The sequence below is a fragment of the Calidris pugnax genome, unplaced genomic scaffold (genome assembly GCF_001431845.1).
Source record: "Calidris pugnax isolate Ruff unplaced genomic scaffold, ASM143184v1 scaffold76, whole genome shotgun sequence".
In the NCBI taxonomy this organism is placed as follows: domain Eukaryota; kingdom Metazoa; phylum Chordata; class Aves; order Charadriiformes; family Scolopacidae; genus Calidris; species Calidris pugnax.
The window spans coordinates 1,511,747-1,533,877 of record NW_015090827.1 but is presented as its reverse complement, the minus strand read 5'-3'; the positions used below and the strand labels follow the sequence as shown (position 1 = coordinate 1,533,877).

Sequence of the window (22,131 nt, the reverse complement as noted above, 5' to 3'; positions counted from 1 at the left end):
GCATAGAAATGTGAATTTTTTGCTGTTTAAAATGTGATTTCTCAAAAAGCACAACAGACTGCAGTCTGGAACAACAGAAGACACCAAAAATAAAGAGGAGCATCATGTGAAAAGCGTAAGAAAGAGAAGATGGAGGAGAGGGAGTAGGAAGGAGCTACCACTGATGGATATGCCGATAAGGCAGGACTGAGCAGGGACACAGGAGCAGGCAGTCTGTCACTGAAGGCACACGTGTCCTCTGGCTTAATTAGTCCTTGCTAATGGTTATGTGGTGGTCCTACTACCAGTTTACTCCCCCATGTCCTTTCTTCTGATTACGGCACTCACCACCATTACCTAAATATTAGGCAAAGAGAGCAATGTGGGTGTGTAGGGCTTAGGCAAAGAGGGCGATGAGCATTACGGCACTCACCACCATTACCTAAATATTGGCAAAGAGAGTGATGTGGGTGTGTGGGGCTTAGGCAAAGAGGGCGATGAGCGTGGATGGGGATACATTGATGCTGGTACAGCTATTCCAAGCTCTTTTCTAGCCAACTGCCCACCTGAGTGTGACTTAAGTGTAGATGTAAGAGGAGAAACACACAGTCATCCTACCCTCAATGGAAGGATAAGATGTAAAGGAGACGTGTGAAGGATGAAAGAACTAACAAAATCCACCTCTCTATCCAGACCTTTATTAGCTCCCTCAGCAGCAAACGAGTCATCTTCTAGCCTTTAGCTGAAACTATGCCTTAACAATTCCAGGCCAGCTCCTGTCCGTTGACACAAGATCTAAAAATCCGCACTCCAAGCAGCAATTGCTGTAGTAATAACAATACTTATATTTCATTATTTAACCTCATGCTATTTGTTCATGAGGATTAGTGCTTAATTAATTAACAACACTTAGCATTTCCACTTAGCACTCTACCTCTTCAGAGCATCATACAGACAATACCTAATTAAGGGCAGAGCTCTGCAGACACTTCCCATCAGGACTTCCCCCTGACAGCTCTGTGTCCAAGGCTTGCTCACATGGTGTAACGTGAGTTCAAGCTGAAAGCCCTGGTGACTTCACCAGGAACCAGGCGATGCCCTGGCTATCAAGTGACTACCTTTGCAACCTCCTTTTCTTTCCCTGTTGCTCCTGGTTGCTTGCTATTCACCCAGGGATCTAATTATTGGCTAATGTGATGGGTGATAATGTGAACCTTGTCTTAGCATTATCTACAAAACCTTCACGCTTCCGTTAGTGAAAACCTTACTCTCAGCCACCTGGCTGAACTGCCTTTGGATAGAAAATGTGTTAACCACAAAAAAAAAAACCCAAACAGATTATAAAATGTCAAGCCAGAGTTTTTAAGGGAGATGGTGCTTTCAATCCATCAGTCAAATGCCTGCTATGAAAGTGCCTTTCTTGTAAGTACCCCAGGGTGCTAGACAACATCAATAGACAATATAAACACGGAGCTTTTATGGTTCACTTTACAATTGGACATTGACTCTGAACCTGTGAAACAGAAAGGAATTGAATTTCATGACCAAAGAGGATAATGTGCACGGGATTAAGTAGACAACACCGGTAGAAGCAGGAAAGCAATACGGCACGGCTATCTGAGAGAGATTAAATTTACCAATAAGAAACCAAAGGAATAAACCAGTTCTGAGTAAACTCTCACAAACCAGCAGCAGCAGCACTCAGTGCTCCTTATCAAGCCACTGCCTTTTTCAGAGAACCAAACATGCTGATGGGTTTATTCAAAGCCCACTGATTGACCAGCCCCTGACTACGGGAACTGAACAAAGAAAGCACTAAATATGTAAAAGCTCCAGCCAAGAGCTGTACGGAAAGAAACTTCCATCCAGACAGCACGGAAACAGACTTCTGCTGGAGTCAAAGTGGAAGAACAAGAAAACATTCGCCGCAGTTCAAGACCTTGTCTGATGCCTCGGAGGATGTGTTGGGAGGGCAGTGGCCTGGGGCTGCTGCTGCTCAGACCTGCTCCAGGGGAAAGCCAGGGACCCACTACAGCAATGGGGCTCCTCAGGAAGCCCCTCTTGCCAGAGGAGCCCCAGCTTGAGAGATACCAGAAATCTAAATGGTTTGGTTCTTTGAAGACTGACCATATTGAACAGAAGCTGACCTAACCATTTTTGGCACTGAATTCCTCTGCAAGGATAACGGTGTGTTGCTAACTGCAGTGTGTGTGTCCCAAAATATGCTGTTAGTGTTGGTGCTAACTTCTAAAATCCTGAGAGTTCAAAATAAAAAAAACAAAACAAAACAAGCCTTATTATCCCTTAATATAATTTCATTTAAGCTGCAGAGGGATAAGACCCTTATTGCTATAGTCATCCTCAAGCTGAGGGTCAGAGACCCATCCCAGACTTTTCTGGACACGTATGTTTGGAATTCAGTACCTGCCTTGCATCTTCCCCCCAGTCACCACCAATTCTTTTCCCCTTACCCAGCTTCACCTTCAACCCTCCAATATTCCCCTGCCACCAGTTACCACTGTCCAGGATCCCCTCACCTCAGACACCAACCAGTCCAGCCAGCCCCAACCAGCAAACACCTCTCCATCACTTGGTTTTCCCATATCCCTTTCTAACGTTTACCACCCAGGACCCACCCCAGCCCCACTCCAGCCTGCCCACGACCACTCTCCAGGACCACTTCTGCACTGGTTAAGGCTGGGTGCATGGTTACCTGTGAATTAGGTAAATCATGCACCTTTCTCACAATGAGTTTCCTAAAATGTAACACTCAAGACAAAACCATCAGCTGTGGTCACTGTTGACCCGTTAATTAGCACAGTGGATCAGGCCACCAACAAATGGGTTGAGAAGCTACAATGGAGGCTGACTGGAGTCACCATCTAGGTAATGGTGTTTCTGTTTCCAGCACAAGGCTGTCACGCGAGCCCTTTCTGATGACTTTTGTATTTACATTTGCTGTGCATCTGTCCTGGCAGCTCTGAGCCCCGATGTCTTGGAGGAACACACACTGAGAAGCTTCCTGAGTGGGGTCAGCCTCCAGCCCTGGGAACTCTGGTGGCTGCAGCTCAAGATGGGAAACAAATGCAGGCGTAAAACCTGTGGTTCAGAGGAAAGCCTGGCATTTGGAAGGCAGTTCCCTACTCTGGTGTATGACAAAAATAACTCTTTAGATGACTTACGTGATTAGGATTTTCCCTCTCATTCTCCTGTTTTCCTCAGCAGGTTGGTCTGTTCAGCCTGTCCCATGATTTTTCCTCGTGCTGTCATTACCCTGTATTTATATGGTTCTAAAGGGTGTTGGGGTTTCAAAGCTTCATGGGGCTGTGTATTCATTTCTGTTGTTCCCTGTAAGGGGTCATGGCGACCCGTCCGTAGAGTAGTCAGCACCAGATGCACGGTGGTCATCACTCTGAGTTCCAGTGTGTATCTCCTCCCCGCTTACAGCCATCAGTGTCTCATGTCACTGGGACAATTTATACCTTTTGGCTACCACGACCTCCTGCAGCAATGAATTTCAGGAGTGACACTGATTGTGTTGAGTCGTACACGTGCTTCCCCCGTCGCTTCGTCAGAGGAAAGTGCTCCTGCTGCTGCAGCGCTGCCGTGCGTGGCATCAGCCTGCCCAGGGAGGGCTGGAGGGGTTGTCTGGTGACTCGCAGTACAAGACATCTCCTTGCCCAGTGACACTGCCCAGCACCGGGGCTAATGCTGAAGTGCAGAGCAGCTGAAGCTGCCTTTAAAGGGCAGGGTGTGCTCCAGGGTGAATATGGTTGACACGGTTACACAAAGTGTAAATTTTACTTAGGATTTTGTCACTACGCCTATTCTAAGCACAGCCTTTCCATTAATTAACTCTCAGGATTCGAGACAGACAATACTGACAAATTTCTGACCATTTCTGGCATTTTCCCAAGTAGTGTTACCTACCACCCCGCGCGGGTCTCTCACCTTTGTGGTCCACAGCTTGACTGTCCAGTCAAACGACGATGTGACGAAGAGGTGGGAGAAGTCGATTGGACCCACTGCCATGTGACAGTTGATTCCCGTGACAGGTCCTTGGTGGCCTTCAAAAATTTCACCAATGCCAGCTTTACTGCAGGAAGAAGAGACACTGGCATTCAGAGAGTGATTTAACAGCATTTTCTTTACTCTTTGGTTCCTGTTTCCTTTTGAAGTTCCATTTAAGCTGTAAACCTCTCTCCTTTCAGCAGGGCCTTTCCCTGCAGAGGTTTACTGCTGTGGACACAATTAATGTTCAGGATCCAGCACGGGGAGACCTTCTCTTACTTCTGAAGGTTTGCCTTACCCACTTTTACATGCACCGTCTACTACTGCAGCTTGAAATAACAGTTATGTATAATTATAAAATAATTCTAAATTATAATTATACTATAGCTTATGCCTCTGAGTGAGCCATTATCACAAGGAATAACCATTAAAATAAAAATGCAAATATGTTAATGACTTATCATGAGCAATTATTTTCCTCTTAAATGTCTAAAACAACTTTCCACAGGCAACCAATGGAGTCACTGGGAAGCAAATCCTTTTTCACAAGAAGTGAAGGAACTCTGCTCTTCCCCCGACCAGGTATCAGACAGTCATCACTCTGAACAAGGGGAGATGTGTGTTCCATTGGCCCGAGGCTGGACCTGCTGTTAGGAAGGGAAAATACAAGGCTGTGTAGGAGAGAATGGATGCAGTTTTCTTCTTCCTGGAAGCCAAAGACACCAGAGCAGGTGTCAGTCGTGTCTCACAGCGTCTACACACAGGGGAGCCATGAAATTGCCCTTTTAGTTACATTACAGAAAAATTGCCAGTGAAAAAAATCCACCTTAAAACCAGTCACAGCTCTGACAAAGGCTGCACGGGTGCTCAGTCAGGCAACTCCTGTCCTGGTTGTGCAAGGAAGGACACAAACACCGTGGATCCAAGAGAAAAAACGTGAAACCCTCTCCACACACACACACCTGGCTACCTCACAGCAGTACAGGCAGGCAATGTTATTTAAGTACAAAACATCACCTTCCATGGCGACAGGCCGTGTAGACTGTTCCCTCTTCACTGCCCACAACGAAGTTATTGACGTCTCCGGTTGGGAAAGCCATTCCTGTAACCGCCACGGGCTTGGACTTATTGTACACCAGCTCCATGCTCTCCTACCAAAACAGGTCTTCGTTAGTATTATTCTGCAGTTTTCCTTTGGTTTTTGTGGTTTTTATTTTTTCTAATTCATTTCTAAGTGTCACACAGGGTAGTAAGAGGGGAAGAAGAAATCATTTGATCCAGCCACAGGACTTCTACCGGTTTTCTACACAGGATCTTGCCAGAAGATGTCATGGCACCAACTAGGATGGCTCCTCCCATTCCCACCACCCTCTATCACACGTTTGAGAGCAGCTGGGAAGCACTGGTCCTTGTGACATCACCCAAAATCAGGCAGGGATGACAGGTGAGAATTTAAGATCAAATGTCATACCCACCAAAGAGAATACCTTAATGGTTACACTTGCCAGCCCCGGGCCCTAATAAAACATGTAGTACCCTTCTATTGACAAACATTTTTGAAATTGGTTAATGTCAGGTAACACATGTAATATCGTGTGCACCTGAGGCATTTATCCAACTGTGCCATTTGACCCTTCCCAGAACAAAATTCCCAGAACAAAATTAAAAAGTCGGGGTCCTGCCCGTTGCTTTTCAGGGATTTTCTGAGGTGACCACAAACATTCCCTCTAGACTCTACCATCAAGCGATGAACCAGCAAGCATGTTTTCCTTTTTTTTTCTTATTTGATAGCTACATTTCAAAGTAAACCAGCATGCCCATTTCTGCTATTGCCAGTACAAGAAGCGTGAGTGGTCTGTGGCCGGTGCAAGACGTGTACACTTTTGAACAGATTCTGCTCAACTCTCAACTTTTTGGTTGTTCAGCCTAAACGGTGTAACCCAAGATCCACAAAGGGGCTGAACGATTTAGCAATTTTCATTTTTAGCTATTTAAGTGGGAATGTTCTCTACGTTTAAAATGCCTGAGCTGCTATTCTTCTAGGGCCAAAGCCTGGAGCGCTTCTCTCAGAAGGGCTTTTTTGCTGAAGCTGTGGAAAGTGGACATCCCTATGAGAGGAGAGGGCTGAAAATCTGTAGGGAAATACTTCTGTCTGATTTATACTTTCCTTTGAAATCCATTTGGTTCTATTAAAAAGGCAAAACGAGACCTGGAAAACTCATCGGCAGAGCACCTGTGGGCCATATATTTCTGTGAAAATCTTCTGGGGTGAGATCATCATTTAGTGGAGACATGGCCAGACACTGTGGTGGACTCTCTCCTCCCAGCACCTACACCATGGCTGTACACCAATGCTCTGGTTTCTGTGTCTTCAGAAAGTTTCAAACTGAAAGATAGCAGCAACAGTCTGCACCTCACAATTTAAAGCTATGGCGTGTAGCCTGATGTCAAGTCCTGTGCCTTTCTTCTCTAGATCACCATAAACATGATGAACAAACTGGAGCGTTATGTGGGGTGTGTTCCCACCATTGGTGAAAGCCAGTTTTGGAGCTGGGAGATTCCATTCGAGTGATGAAGTGCTGAAACTGAGATGTTCACAAATCTCTCCTTCAGAATTTAGTATCCCAGTAAGAGAATACGTAAGGGTGGGACTTATCTTCTTGATGTTTAAGTGAGAAACTAGGGAAGGGATTCAGGTGCATGAACATAGATCTCTGGGCCATTTAGATCATCGAATCACAGAACGGTTTGAGTTGGAAGGGACCTTAAAGATCATCCATTCCAAACCCCCTGCCCTGGGCAGGGACACCTCCCACCACACCAGGTTGTCCCAAGCCCCCTCCAACCTGGCCTTGAACCCCTCCAGGGATGGGGCAGCCACAGCTTCTCTGAGCAACCTGGGCCAGGCTCTCACCACCCTCACACCAAACAAGTTCTGCCCCACATCTCAGCTCCATCTCCCCTCTTTCAGTTTAAAACCATTACCCCACATCCTATGGCTCCCCTCCCTGATCCAGAGTCCCTCCCCATCTCTCCTGGAGCCCCTTGAGGGACTGGAAGGGGCTCTAAGGTCTCCCCGGAGCCTTCTTTTCTCCAGGCTGAACAAACCCAACTCTCTCAGCCTGTCCTCACAGTAGAGGGGCTCCAGCCCTCTGAGCATCTCTGTGGTCCTCCACTGGACCCATTCCAACAGGTCCATGTCTTTCCTGTGCTGAGGACTCCAGAGCTGGAGGCAGGACTCCAGGTGGGGTCTCACAAGAGTAGAGTAGAGGGGCAGAATCCCCCCCCTCAACCTGCTGGCCATACTTCTTTTGATATCTCCACTTCTGCTCCAGAAGAGCATGGGTTTCTCCTGGTCCCAGGACACAACTACCAGGCCTGTACTGTTGCCTTAGATGAGTATGAGCAAGGCAATCTGTCTTTGAAGTTGGCCTCACTCCGAGTAGGGGATGACTTCCAGAAGCCCCTTCCCATACTCAGATTGGACAGTTCTGCTCCCCAGGGTGTCTGAAATGGTGTTTCACACCATGATGGGATGAGTTGGCCTCCAGAACTGCTCAGTCTTTCTCTGCATTAACTGCAAAGGGAACCCAAATCACTAGCTTGGACTTGACAGAGACCTAGCTTTTAGGTGGCTGAGGTTAGGATAGAGGAGTCCCACTTCTTGTGTCAACACTGAAAAGCAAGTAATTCGACAGTAATTGCACATTAATGCATGATTAATGGGTGATTAATGGAATCATTAAGAGGAGTTTCTATGCAGCATTTTGAATCGAGACCAGACCCCATGCTGCTTAGCAAAAATAATATTAACTTTTTTTTTTCCCCCTAAGAAATTATGTATAAAAAAAGAGTGATGGATCGGAATAGAAGATGTGCAACTCCAGAAGATAACACTGAAAAGATGCTTTCCATAGACCTTTTTCAGCATCAGATTCTTTGTGTCGTTCCCATTATTATAATCACTAGTGGTTTGGATGATTTTCCTGGATTTCCTTTCATTTCTGATACAAAGAAGAGGAGGAGGGGAGGGGTTAGAGAGACAATAGCAGCAAACAGTCCAGAATCGGGGCTAGGGTGGTGGTGGGGGCAGCGAAATTAGTCCTAAAACTTTTACTTTGCATTGTTTGTTCCTTTGGCTACTGAGGGCAGGCAGGAAAGTCATCCTGGAACCCCGCGGTGCCTGAGGTGTGCTCAGCACCACAATCCCCTCCACATTTGTTAAACAAGGCTGTGGAGTAAGTACAATTTATACCACAGGCGACTTCTGTAATTACCCCGCTTTAAAATGGATTATTTCATTTTCACTTGAAACTGACCTATGTATTAACGTATTACAATAATTACATGATTTGTGGTAAAGGAAATGGGTTTTGGCTCTCAGCGGAGACGGCTGGAAGCGAGCTCTACTCTTTCAAGTGCATCCATTGGGTTCAGCTTTAGAGGACGTGCGGGTTTGGCTTTTAGGAGCTATGTGCCATTTAGCAGGTATCTTGCTCTACCGAAGGTGGGGTATTTTTTCCCCCCATAGAGGTGAAAACAAACCCACCTGTGGAGTTGAGAGCATGTCCAGGCTCCAGGAGCACATTTTGCCATCCGTGGAGACGGTGATGAGATTGTGCGCGTTCTGCGTCCCGACGACATTCACACAATACACAGGATGCTGAAAAGACATGAACAATCAGAGAGCCATTCTGACATCTTCACAAATTCCTAATGTCTTCTCCTAATGGTACTTTAACGAATGATTAAGTAGTCACATAATGCCTGGAAAATACAAGACTCAGCTTTTGCCAGATAGGAATTGTTTTGTGATTTATTTTTTTTCAATTTAAATTTTTAGAGGTAAATTATGGAGGTGGAAATGTTTTCAAAGTTTCATTTTCCTCATAATAAAACAACCCAGCTGAGTAATGCTGTGAAAATACTGAATTATGTGGATGAGATTTCACCCACGGGGACATGTATCATTCTACTGATGGCTTTTGACACTGAAAATAGCCAGCAGAAAGAGGCAAATAGTCCAAATGGAATAAAAATGAAAACTTTATTGAAGAAAACAGCTGCATAAAACTTGAACTTTTGCAGAATTTGGCTTGCATGCTAAATATTTGCAAAGGTACTCCAGCAGAAAAACATGAACAAGTCCATCAGCATTCTCCAGCACTGGCCAATATACCTTTTTGGAGCTGTCATTCAAAGTGTGGAGTGACCAAATTCAGGGTGTTACACCTGGGTCACTGCAGTAGAGTCATTCCATGGAGGCTGAATTCCACTTAGTATGCAATAATGAAACTTATTTCATTATTCCTGTTCCTTTTCCAAGGAACCTGGTAACATTTTAAGCCTGGACTGTCATCTGATATCCAGTGGTGACCCATGAGGGATGGTTCACATTCAGCAATCTCCAGGGTGAAAAATCTGAACAACAGACTGAACAATAAGATTTAATTTCCTTTGGCCGGTACAAGCAATACTGCTGAATTAAGGGTAAAACATACACACAAGTCAAGCAAAGAAAAATTATATTTCTCTGCCTCTTTTGCTGATGACTAGAAGAGTTGCGTCTGCAGGAAGAAAAAGTGCTTTTCACTAATACTTTCATTACTTAAAGAAAATTAGGACCAAACCTACAAGAGACCCCTACAGAGCTTCTAAGCCAACTCCATGTAGGGTTAGAAACCTAGAATTTGCTCCTACTGAAAGGAACAGCAGAACTACCACTTATTTTAGACTCCTTTAAGATCCAGTCACCTACCCAGTCGTAGGGAAAGGCAGAAGCACTGGTGAGTTCTCGGGTTCGACACCTGAGGGGGCTCAGTAAATGTCCCCCCTGCACAGAGGGCAGCATCTGGATGCAGAGTGTGTGTGCACACACCGAAGGTGGACTCAGAAATGCACCTTGTGCTTGGAGCCCACCCGTACAAACCAGTAAGTCGTGAGGTCCATTCTGATGCTGATTTTTCTCTTTTTTTCCCCAAGATTGCCAAGCACCTGGTTTCCCCCAGATTGTCCAAGGGGCCCCAATCTGAGCCTCACACGTGTCTCACGCTCTTGCCCTCGTACACCGGACTTTCCTCCTGCCCGGAGGTGAGCTAATGGCCACAGGGCTAAATATGTTGAGTGCACTCTGATCATAGAATTGTCCAGGTTGGAAGGGACCTTTAAGATTGTCACCTCCAACCATCAACCTAACTCTGATAAAAACCATCACTAAACCCATGTCTCTAAGCACTATGTCAACCCGGCTTTTAAATCCCTCCAGGGATGGTGCCTCAACCACTTCCCTGGGCAGCCCATTCCAAGGCTTAATAACCTTTCCATGTAAAAAATTTTCCTAATCTCCAATCTGAACCTCCCCTGGAGCAACTTGAGGCCGTTTCCTCTTGTCCCATCGCCTGTTCCTTGGGAGAAGAGACTGACCCCCCCCTGGCTACACCCTCCTTTCAGGGAGCTGTAAAGAGCGAGATGGTCTCCCCTCAGCCTCCTTTTCTCCAGGCTGAACAACTCCATGCTGATGCATGAAATTTGCCCAGTCCCATTTTATAATGGCTGTTTCACCCCCACTGGTGCAGATGGGCAGGTACCGAGCGGGTGGGAGGATGCTGAAGAAGGCAGTGGAGCATCTAGAATACGTCGGGGACAGGGAAAGAGCAAGCCATGTCATTCCAGCAGCACCTCAGTGGTGCCAGATCTGGCTTCAATCAGGGTTACCAGCCATCAATTTCACACACAATAAAACTCATGGCCAAAATGAAAAAAAAAAAAAAAGTAAGGAAAAATGGATGCAAAAGACACCCAAATGTATGTAACAGAAAGCCTAACCAGGCTCCTTCCTTTCAAAGGGTGGCTGCCAGCTTGCTTTTATTTATTTTGGAAATGAAATCATCATGCAAAAGGGTTTTGTCTTAATTAAAATTTCCTGTTGTCCCCAAGTGCAGATGTGTGGTGGGTGTGAAAGGAAATTAGTGAGTAGGCTGTGGGTAGAATTCTCTTTCCTGGTGAATCCAGGCGGCAATCAGTGATACTAAACTTCAGGAAGGCTTAAGTCAGTGATAACAACACACTCTATCTGTTTCAAATCAACAAAGCAAGAGAAAGAAAAGAGAAAAATCCTTTTCTTTTTCACATATGGCGTAGGTTCCAATTAAAAAATGACTATTCAACTCACGTATCTAGCAGTACATAAAGTAACATTGCTGCAGTGGAGTTGTCTTAATTTAATCCTTTTTTTTTTTCCCTTGGCAGCTAGGATTCAAGCCAGCCTTTTGCAACCAAGACTTTGCCTACAGTTTATGTAAGTGATTCCTACATATGAACATAAAGTAAGCATTCTTTTATTGTAAAAGCTGATCACTCCTTAAAAACAACATGCTTCCTTGTGTTAGACCATGTAAACACTTATTTATACCAATCCCTGACAGCACATAAAGTGCCCATCCACAACTGAAAGTCATTTATTTATATTTGTCGAAAGCAAAACATCACATATTGTTCTATTGCAATAATAAAACTAGTTTAATATGTAATTCCAGGAGGTACATTTTTCTCTTAAACGTTTTTTTCAGTGTAAACAAATTACTTCCCATTAATCTTTGTGTTTTTTTCTTTTTCCACTAGATTTTGAGTCCCAGTTGTTCCATTTTCAGTGACAGCCAGCTTCTCGCCATTGGTTTTCTGCTCTGCTACATCTCTAAATAGCGCTGCCAGGAGAGACTGGGGGGGGGGTTCATGCAGATCGAACAACATTGCTGGGGACAAAACAAGCAAAACCCCTAGGGAGAGGAAACAGCAACGCTGAAGTTGCAACCTGTGGCACAGATCATTAGATTATTACATCAGCATCCATGATAGCTGAAATTTAGGGAATGATACTTGTGCTGCCTGGCCTGCTAAGCGTGTTCTGCCATTTTTGTAATAGAAGAGACTTCCCATCATAACACTGAATCTTTTCTATTAATTCACATGGCTTCTGGAGTTGTCTTTTAACTCTGGGGACTATGTTGTCACAGTCAACCAAAAGCTGACACTTGATCTGCAAATTCCAAAGATAAGAATCATGGAATTGTAAAAGCTGGAGGTGCAAAAGACCCATCGCTTTGTCTGATCCTTGCTCTGCTAGAACAAGATTATTGTCTTATCTCTCAGAGTGCTTTGTGTGGTTCAGCTTTCCTTTCAGGAAATCTGCATTTTTCTGCATTCTTGTATCACACTATTCCATTTTTCTCCTCCTTTCAGCCTCTTTCAGCAGAAAAGAAAACTTTTCTGCTTCCCACTCAGGAATGGTCCCAAGCCCACTCACAAGATGAGATACATTTACAATCCACAGAGGACACCTTCCAGCTCTTCACACCTTCCCCCTCATCCTGTGGCTCCCCTCCCTGATCCAGAGTCCCTCCCCATCTCTCCTGGAGCCCCTTGAGGGACTGGAAGGGGCTCTAAGGTCTCCCTGGAGCCTTCTCTTCTCCAGGCTGAACAACCTCAACTCGTTCAGCCTGTCCTCATAGGAAGATAATCTTCTCACCCAATTGTCCCAAGTGTGAATCTCAAATATTTCTTTCCTTTCAAGGGCCACACTTCTCTTTTTGTCTGTGTGGCAACCAGCATCGTAGAGACAACTAGACAGGTCATTTTACCTGCCAACCTTTTCCTCTAAGGAAAGGAGAAGATGATTTTCATCCTTACCGTGTGAGCAGCAGCAGATAAGGGAGTTCTCTGAACCGGAGTGCGCCTGTGGCTGCGATTATCCCACAAGACAATTTGGCCAGAGTATGTTCCACCAACGACAAGGTTTGGGTGAAACCGGGCAAAGCAGACAGACATCACGGAGGACTGCAGTAAAACAGGTAGAGAAGAAGAGAGGGGTTACATGGTCAGTCACCTTCAATTCTCTCCTTAAGGAAGCATACTGTAATTAGCATTTCATACTTTAGAAATCGCTGTGTGAGCTCTGTTCATATTCCCTGCATGCTGGTAATTCTACTAAAGCCAACAGGACACATGCAAAGAGCAAATCTTGACCCCAAAATGCATAGTTCCATTAGTCCTAAGGAAAATATGGACCTTAGGATGAGTCTTAGCAGGATGCTAAAAACCTGAGATAATCTCTTCATCACAGTAATGTCAAAATACTTAATTTCAGTTCCAGAAGCAAGAACTTCAAGTAATCAGATGCCAACCCAACAGAGGTCAGCATCCTGGCCCACGATTTCCCATCAGGGAGAGCTCTTCCCTGGTTGCTCCTCTTGCTTTTAGCTCTCAAACAATTTGAGGTGAGTTTGTGAGACCCTCCGAAGTTCACCTCAGGGTGCGTTGCCTTGAGAGCACCAGCTGAGGAGCTGCATCTCATTGCTGGGTCAATGACTGATTTCTCTGCTACAGAGAGGTCCTCTTTCTTCTAACAGCAGAGGGAATCACACTTTCCCTTGCACTGTTTGAGCAGAAATGTGTTTTTCCTCTTTTCAATGACAGCTGAGCTGGTTTTGTACATTTGTACACCAACTGGTGTGACGGTTACCCTGGCTATGGGGTAGAGTGCCCCACAAGCCAGCCTGGAGATGGGTATCCATCCCAACTACCGCCTTCCAGGCTCTTTAAAATAGCACACAACATCTGAAGTCCTCAAGTGAACAGTCCCCAGAACCTTCGTGTGCCAACAGGCTCCAGCCAAGAGCAACAAGCTCTAACTCCATCCTCTTTTTAAGGAATTATTTCCCATTTTTCTATAATTGGTCCTGGATGTTATGTCCTTGTTTTATGCAAATTGGAGAGTAAAAGTTACAGCGTTCATATAATTTCCTGAGAATTCACATGCTAATAAAGAAAGTTTACATACAGAAGCAAATGCCATTTTTTCATGGGCAGTTTTTGTGACGCTTAGAAGCCACAGAGCAAGACTTGAACCGCTGCAGCAATCCCAGTCAGAAACTGAAATTCAGTGTTAGTGGCCGCATTCTTAAAAATTCATTTTCTGGCTGTTTCCAATGAGTTTTGGTAACCAATCTTTGTTATAGTTTAACGTCTGGATATTTTGAAGTGGTGATGTTCCTAGGTGTGAGCCCCTTTTCCAAGGGGTTAACTAAACTACCATATTCCAGTTGCATTAAAAAGCATGGCAGACATTTAAGAAAACTTTGTTGAACTGGGAACACAGGAGCTGCCGAGCTGAACGAGACCTGGTGCCTACCTGGCAGGTGACCTCATCTCTGGCAGGAGTGGATGGAGTTGTAAAATCCCTGAGGTGGGCACATGTCTTCTTTCCTCACTGCTCCTCACCCTGATCTCTAGCGGCTGGAGACTGCTTTGAGCTCTTACACTAGAGGTTTCAACCCCCTTCTGATAGGGCTAGAATTAATTACGCTAGCTCTTGATGTCCATAACTAGGTTAATGAGAATAAATCAAAACGGGAAGTTTAAATAGTTTTTACTGAATTCACGTGGCCACCTGATACCTATTACTTAAAGCCAGATTATATGTTAAATTAACTTGGTAGACATACTTACAGCATACAGCAGTAAATTCAATGCTATTTTTTTTGACCTAATAAGACCGCCAAGACAATGAAATAAGCTGCCCGTACTCTGACAGGGAATTAGTGCCTTCCCTACTCTCTCTGGATTCTTGTGGCTGTTCGCTGGACACCTTTGATTCCTTCCATTCTTGACTAAAACTTTTGCATATGTTTCTCTGATGTTATATAGACTAGTTTCAAATGAGTAAATGATTAGTACACATAATTGCCTATTTTAGTCCATATCTAAGTGCTCGAGCACAGCAATTACATTACGGTCAGCTGTAGCAACCAAAGGTAGTTTCTAAGCACCATTTCCAAAGGACCTATGAGCTTTCCAGATAAGAAAACCTAACCCTGAGAAACAGGACTTCAGGACTGCTAAGAGGGGCTTAAAACCCAGCTCCAACGCAGCTGCCGCCCGCTTTCCACAGATCCCCCATACATTATAATTAAAACGACCCTACAGCACATGTTCTACATTTTATCTCTTTGTTTAATGGCTTCGTGCGTTGTTTTAATCAACCCCTCTCGTTCCTTATAACCGAGCTGACAGATATTCTTACATGGAGTGAAATAGCCAGATGATTTTAAAATAGTACAGCTCCACCACTGTGTACACCCTGCAGCAGCTACACGGCTCCACATGTATTTTAAGAAACCCCAATTCAAACAGTCATTCCACAACAAAGTTCTCAGTTTGTCCGAAACAAACTCGGGAGACTCTGAAGCAGGGCAAAGCAGCCAAGTGGACAGTGTATTTTTAAATGTTGTGTTTTCATGGTTAGCGTGTTTTTGAATTTAGAATCCCAGAATACAGTTGAATGGTCAGGACATAAACTGCTAAAGTGTGTTTTTCATAAAGTTCAAAAATAACCTACAGGCGTGACACGGACCTAAGCCCTCTGCACGGCTTCTAGTTTTACATATCGCTCCAAAGTAACTCGCGCTCTTCAGCTGATGAAATGTTCACATCCTTTTAATTATGTCAATATTATTTTTCTGCCGAGGAAAAACTTCCGTCAAATATTAGAATTTAACAATTTAAGAACTCCACTCCATAGCACTTAATACAGTGATTATTTTCTTAAAGTTAATGGCAGTACTCAGATGAGTAAGGGCTGTAAGAACCAGCCCATTCATTTAACAGCTTTAAAAGCATTAATTTCTCAGCCTTAATGGGAGAGAGCGGCAGACAGGTCTCCAGTCTGTCTGAGCAGCTCTGTGCTCGAGGAGAGCAGCAGAAACCATTCCCTGTGAACCTCTTCTGCCTCCAGGCTGCCTCTCCTTTGCCTCTATTCAGCCTCCTCTAAAAGAGAGTTTTGCCGCTGACTTCAAAGGGGGAGGAACCAGCACATGGGTCAGGTTCTAAAATAACCACCTATCCCTCTCTGCACGTCTACCGCACCGTTCTGGAGAAATCTCACGGCCCTTTCCAATAACGATGGTAAAGCTTCCCTGTTTTTCAGTCAGGAATATTTTATCTGCTGTAGGTGCTTGGTTCCCCATTGCAGAGGAGAGAAGCAGCGAGTTTCACAGTGGCAAGAGCGCACAAAGAAATGTCAGAGGGGTCATTCCACAGGGAGATCAGTGTTCATGGTACAAAAGCGGCATTTAGAATCACAGAATGGTTTGGGTTGGAAGGGACTGCAAAGATTATCCAGTGCCACCCCCTGCCCTGGGCAGGGACACCTCCCACCAGACCAGGTTGCTCCAAGCCCCCTCCAACCTGGCCTTGAACCCCTCCAGGGATGGGGCAGCCACAGCTTCTCTGGGCAACCTGGGCCAGGCTCTCACCACCCTCACACCAAAGAACTTCTTCCCCAGAAAATGGGAAACCCTCCTCCTGGATGTTGCAAGAACCACCCTGAGAATGTAATTGAGGAACAAAGCATGCAATGCCCATGCTCTTGTCGTGGCAAAGAAGAGGGTTGGCCTCAGGAACATCAGTGCTTGGAGAGGCCGATTTTGGGAGCTGTTGGCCCATCTTGGCCCAGACGGGGGGAGCAACTGCTCAGCTGCCTCCTCCTCATCCTCTTCCTCCTCCTCCTCACTGATGCTCTCCACTCCACCAGGTCCCGAGCCCTCTTCAAGTGGCAAACAGAGATGGTTTTTATTTTAGCAGCTTAATCCAGCCCAGATTTGGATTAATGGTGGTATATCCCTCCAACCACAGATGCACATGCTCGGGACAGACAGCCATTGGGATTCTCCTTGCTGAGAAGCCTGACCTCAGTACCCACATCTGATGGCTGTGAGGCCCCAGAGAGCCAGCTGTCTGTGCTCATGGCCGTGGATGCGGATGGCACTCTGCCCAGCCACCAGCTGAACAAGTTCACAAAGACCAGGGTGCTAAACAATGATGACTTTCAATAGGATGACAACTACTGCATCCAGAGAGACCCCTTCTGCAGGAAACCTCCCCCGTAGGCCGGCGCTGCCATACTGGTGCCATATGCCTACACTTGACACCAGATGGATCTCAAAACAATACTTCCTCAGTGGGAAGAAGCGATCTGAGGAGTTCACAGGCGTTTCTAGACTCCAAAACACCAGGTTAGATTGCAGCAGGCACTCAGGAAACTCCTGGGTAGATCTTCTAGCTGAGCAAACACATGTGAAGAAGCTCTACGGTCTGAGGCACGCTAGTACAGGGCAGTCTAACACAGACAACAGCGGGCAATAAAATTAACTGCAGCTGAGATGAAGAGGCAGATCTTTTCCATGCTTGAGGGAATCGGCTTAGAGGGAGTGAGAACAGAAGGACAAAGCTGTGGTACTGCCACTTAGCTAGAACCACGAGAAGGTGCCAAACTCGTAGTCCTTCATCCATAGGAACTGAAGAACAGTGACTGGCCCTCTGATCACCTGTGCCCGCCATCCTAAGGAATTAAGAAATAAAGACAAAGGGCAAAAGTATGTGTACAATTTACTCATAACCTTTTGCTCTCACTCCCCCTCATTAAAAGCAGCATTTAAAGAGTCTAAACACTCCCAGTCCCCCTGAGACCTGCCCCAGTTTCTTCTGGCCAGAGAACCAGGAGATCATCTCCTCAGGCTTGCATTGCTACACACACTCGTCTGTGGCCCCAGAACAGACACAGACGATAGACCTCAACTGCAAAAGTGGATTAAAATCCTCATCTAGAAACAAAACAGCAGCTGAGTTACTAAATAAAGCCCTTTTCTTTTCCTGCCAGGCCAAGGAACTGAGCATCAGTGTGAAAAGAAGCGGTATCAGATCTGAACACCTACTGGTTTGTCTGGTTTAGTGCCCTATTACAGCCTTTTTGCACCACAAAAGGTGTGAGATACCTCGTTTGCACCACAAAAGAAGGTGTGAGATACCTCAAAAGAGGCAATTCTAAGGTGGCTTTGCCCTGGCTACCGAGATACCTGGATTTGTACACCGAAATAGAGACCATGTTCCTTCCAAGAGTCTCAACTGAAATAGAGACTATGTTCCTTCCAAGAGTCTCGCTTAGTTTTAGTATCAACTGTTATGAATCTGGGTATTTCTGTGTTTCACATATATATCTTCATATAATTAATGGTAATAAGCAAACAGCACAGAGGATAGCACCAGAATTACAACTGTTTTTCCCAATTAAATTTGAAAAGGTACCTAAAACATGATTTACGTGTACGAAAACCTTTACCAAAGAGGTTAACCCATAATTCTAAAGGCTTTAAATGCTTTAAAAGACTTTTGTATTGCTCCCCCTAATTCCCTTTCAATTCAACTACAAAATAGCATTTGAATTAATGGTAATAAGCAAACGGCACAGAGGATAGCACCAGAATTACAACTGTTTTTCCCAATTAAATTTGAAAAGATACCTAAAACATGATTTACATGTACGAAAACCTTTACCAAAGAGGTTAACCCATAATTCTAAAGGCTTTAAATGCCTTAAAAGACTTTTGTATTGCTCCCCCCAATTCCCTTCCTATTCAACTACGAAATAGCATTTGAAATATTTTGTGCTAGAGATTATTTGTGGTACCATTTGTCTTCTACTAAAAATAAAACAAAAACAGTTGACATGCTTCACGTATTAAAAAAAAATAAATAAAACCAAACAAACACTTCTTCAAACCAAATGTCAGAATCCTGTTTAATTAAAAAAAGGAAGTTTATACTTGGTTTTGGTGTGTGTCGACATCTATCCCTTTGATTTACAAGAGTACGGACTGGAAAGAACAGATTGCTTTATTCAAGAGAAAGAAAGGAGGGAGGGGGGCCCAGTGTGACAGGAAAGAGTGTAGGCTGTATTAACTTCAGTGCTTGTTAAAACATGAAGGATTAATGGTAGAAAGGGAGGGAAGAATTGTGAATGTCTCCAGTTTAGGATCTTCAAAAATGTTTGGGGATTCTAAGAATGTCTCACCCGACCACATGAAAGCTGCGCAGAGAGGCTCAGCCACACGACTGCTCTAAATCCAAAGCTGGTGTTGCTCCATTTATACCATCAAACCAATGGAGCTGAAACACAGCCACAAATTAAATTTATTTTTATTGAAAAAGTACTAAGTCCTTAAAAAGAAGGAGAAGAATATGTCAGGAAACACAGCTCTTGCTCTTGGCTGTATTCACAGGGCAGGTAACTCTGACATGGAATCATAGCATGGTTTGGGTTGGAAGGGATCTTAAAGATCATCCAGTTCCAACCCCCTGCTCTGGGGGGGTCTCCCACCAGACCAGGTTGCTCCAAGCCCCCTCCAACCTGCCCTTGAACCCCTCCAGGGATGGGGCAGCCACAGCTTCTCTGGGCAACCTGGGCCAGGCTCTCACCACCCTCACACCAAAGAAGTTCTGCCCCACATCTCAGCTCCATCTCCCCTCTTTCAGTTTAAGACCATTTCCCCTCATCCCATGGCTCCCCTCCCTGATCCAGAGTCCCTCCCCATCTCTCCTGGAGCCCCTTGAGGGACTGGAAGGGGCTCTAAGGTCTCCCTGGAGCCTTCTCTTCTCCAGGCTGAACAAACCCAACTCTCTCAGCCTGTCCTCATAGGACATCTGTGCCCTATAACATCTATGTCCTATGACATCCATGTGCTATGACATCTGATCTCAGCGCTGACACCCGAACCAGAACACTCTGCCCAGGTCTGCAGAAAGGCAATACCTGGGCTCACATCTTCATTTGGAGCAGGGCAGAAAGCTGGAGCTTTCAACCTTTATCTCCATAACTGCAGGTTCAACCCATGTAAGGACAAGAATAAAATAATCAGAAGAAAGTCCACCAGCTGCTTTGCCAAAAGGGAATCTGCACTTTGGCACTTTTGGAAAGCGCATTTGCTGATGTTCTCCCCCCTGAGTTGGGATGGCTCAGAAAAGTAGCAGAACTGTTTGCTCTATTGCAAAAAGCAAATAAATATGATACTTCTCCAACGCCACACGGGGAGACCCTGCCTGCCAGATCTACGACTGCAATTACAAATCAGCTTGGTAATCCCCAATTACTACACATACATGCAAGCCTGAGAATACAGCCTTTGCTGAATATCCTACTTTATCTGTTAGACTGAGGATGAGGGAACTAAAGCCTTGAGAAATAAACAGCAATTTCATAACAAAAAATCAAGCACATAAAAATCAGGTTTTCTTTCCACCCAACTGCTTGCACGCCAAATTCATCCTTTTTTCTCTGGTTAGGAATTGGCTGCTTATCCAATTGCAGGGTCAAATCCTCAATGTCCATGTGCCTGCCTTTTGGAGAAGCAAGTTCTTCCTCGGTTTGTCTGTTTGATTTAGGCCAGCTCAGGGCATGGGTGACAGTGTCACTGCCTGCCACCACCCATAACGGCGGCTGCAAGGTTTTGGGGACAGAGACTGCTTTGTTACGATGGGTTTGTACCAAATTCCTTTCAAAGGCATCTGTCCAGTTGAGGCCTCTGGGATCCACAAAATAATAACATTACATGAAAAATTCCCCTGGGTAAGAAGCTGTTCTTACACTGAAGAGTCTTCACTTGTTTTCTGAAAACAGGGGCTAGTGGCAGAATGCTCCTACCAACCACCTGATATCTTCTAGAAATAAGTCATCACACATTAGATATGACAAAACAGAAGGTGTCTGGCACGTTTCTACTGACACTTTTGATTCTGTTAACTAATGGTTGCCATTTTCACACAGAGGGAAATTTCAAGAGATTTTAGAAGGTAACATCTCTGGTGAATTGCAGCTTGAATAATTTCCTAGCGATGACACCTCCTTGACGTTCTGCCCACGTTTACATTTAGTCACTTTGACTTCTGCTTTAAAAAGCACCTCAGACACAAAAGGCATCCATCCACATGCTGGCTGGGTGGTGACACAAAGGCATTTAGGTGCTGCAAAGTGCCTTGGCAAATCCCACTGCTTGCCTTTCTCTTCACCTTGAGGCACCCAACCACGTTTTTAAACCTGGGATATAAATTAATGTCTTCCCAGTTTTGGTCTGCCAGCAGCCAAAATTCAGATTCAGCAGCAATCAGTTCCCAACTGTATTTCATTGTTAATTCAGGGCAAGATCCGATTTTCTGTTTGCTATGGAGGATGTATAGAGTTTTTCTTCTGACAGTAAGTCATGTCAGGTCGCAATTGTCACCCCTCTTTTTTTTTTTTTTTTTTTTTTTAAGGTCAGAAAAGGACTTATTGGACTGGATTTCTAATATTAAAGGGCTGTTTAACACAGATAGTTATTCCCCCAGATAAAGAATCGTGCAATCTGCATGATGGCTTAGTTGTGTTGGACTCAGAACATCAGTAAGATAAGTTACAATGAACTCTGCAGCAATTCACAAAGGGGCAGTAACTGAAGAGAAACAAAGATTTTACATTCAACTTTTCATCTCCATTGAAATGCTGAATTCTCTGTTCCCCCCAGACTCTACAGAAATATGCTTAAGGACAAGGTCTTTGCAGAATTTTGGGGGCACTTTAAGTAAGACACGAACGATTGCTGTGGCAAATACCCCTAATGCCATGCACTGTGTCTTCAAAGCTATACCCTACACACAGTCTGCTGTGTATGTATTCAATCTACTGTAAGTACATGCTGATAATATAATAAGGAATGAAACCTGATGCTTGCCTAATCCTCTCGTTCTCTTTAGCACTCATTTTGGCAAAGCAGGGCAGAGATTGCAGCATTCAGTGCCAGAAGGTCCTGAAGAAGGCAGAGTATTTAGTACAGGACAAGTTCCAAAAGCCATCTCCATGTGCGTAGCCCTAAAGCACTGTTTACACCTCCATGCATTTTGATCCACATGAGGATGGCAGAATAGAGATAGCAAGATCAGAGCCCATAGTGGAAAAGAGAGGAAGCGTTCGGTTTAGCCTGTTTTGACACTTGATGGCACATTCTGGAAATATCAGTCGGACTTTTCAGAGCACATAGAGATAGCCAATTCCAGGCTTGGAGAACAGGAATAGAAACATGAGCTGTTCTTGAGCTGTGGTGGTAGCTTGGTGGTTTCTATGGCAGCAGTTCCCCAAACCACGCGTTTAATCAATCAAACTACGTGAAGCCAGAGATGAATTAGAAGCCAGTCCAGATGCTGCAAGAACAATTATCTACAACTCAGCCTGTGAAGTTGGGCATAGCGGTCACAGCTGCTAATAAAGGAGTTGCAGTTAAATCT

The 22,131-nt window shown here is 44.8% G+C and overlaps 1 protein-coding gene across 6 annotated transcripts in view; it reads right to left on the bottom strand.

Moving 5' to 3' along the window:
* The window catches only part of DYNC1I1 (dynein, cytoplasmic 1, intermediate chain 1), a 164,407-nt gene that overhangs the window by 33,070 nt on the left and 109,206 nt on the right, over positions 1-22,131 (bottom strand). For all 6 annotated transcript variants that reach the window (XM_014940314.1, XM_014940312.1, XM_014940313.1 and 3 more), the window contains 4 exons: positions 12,676-12,822; positions 8,540-8,653; positions 5,008-5,141; positions 3,931-4,075 (listed from right to left, as the gene is read on the bottom strand). In XM_014940314.1, coding sequence (XP_014795800.1) covers positions 3,931-4,075; positions 5,008-5,141; positions 8,540-8,653; positions 12,676-12,822 — 540 coding nt within the window. The remainder of the gene's footprint in view (positions 1-3,930; positions 4,076-5,007; positions 5,142-8,539; positions 8,654-12,675; positions 12,823-22,131) is intronic.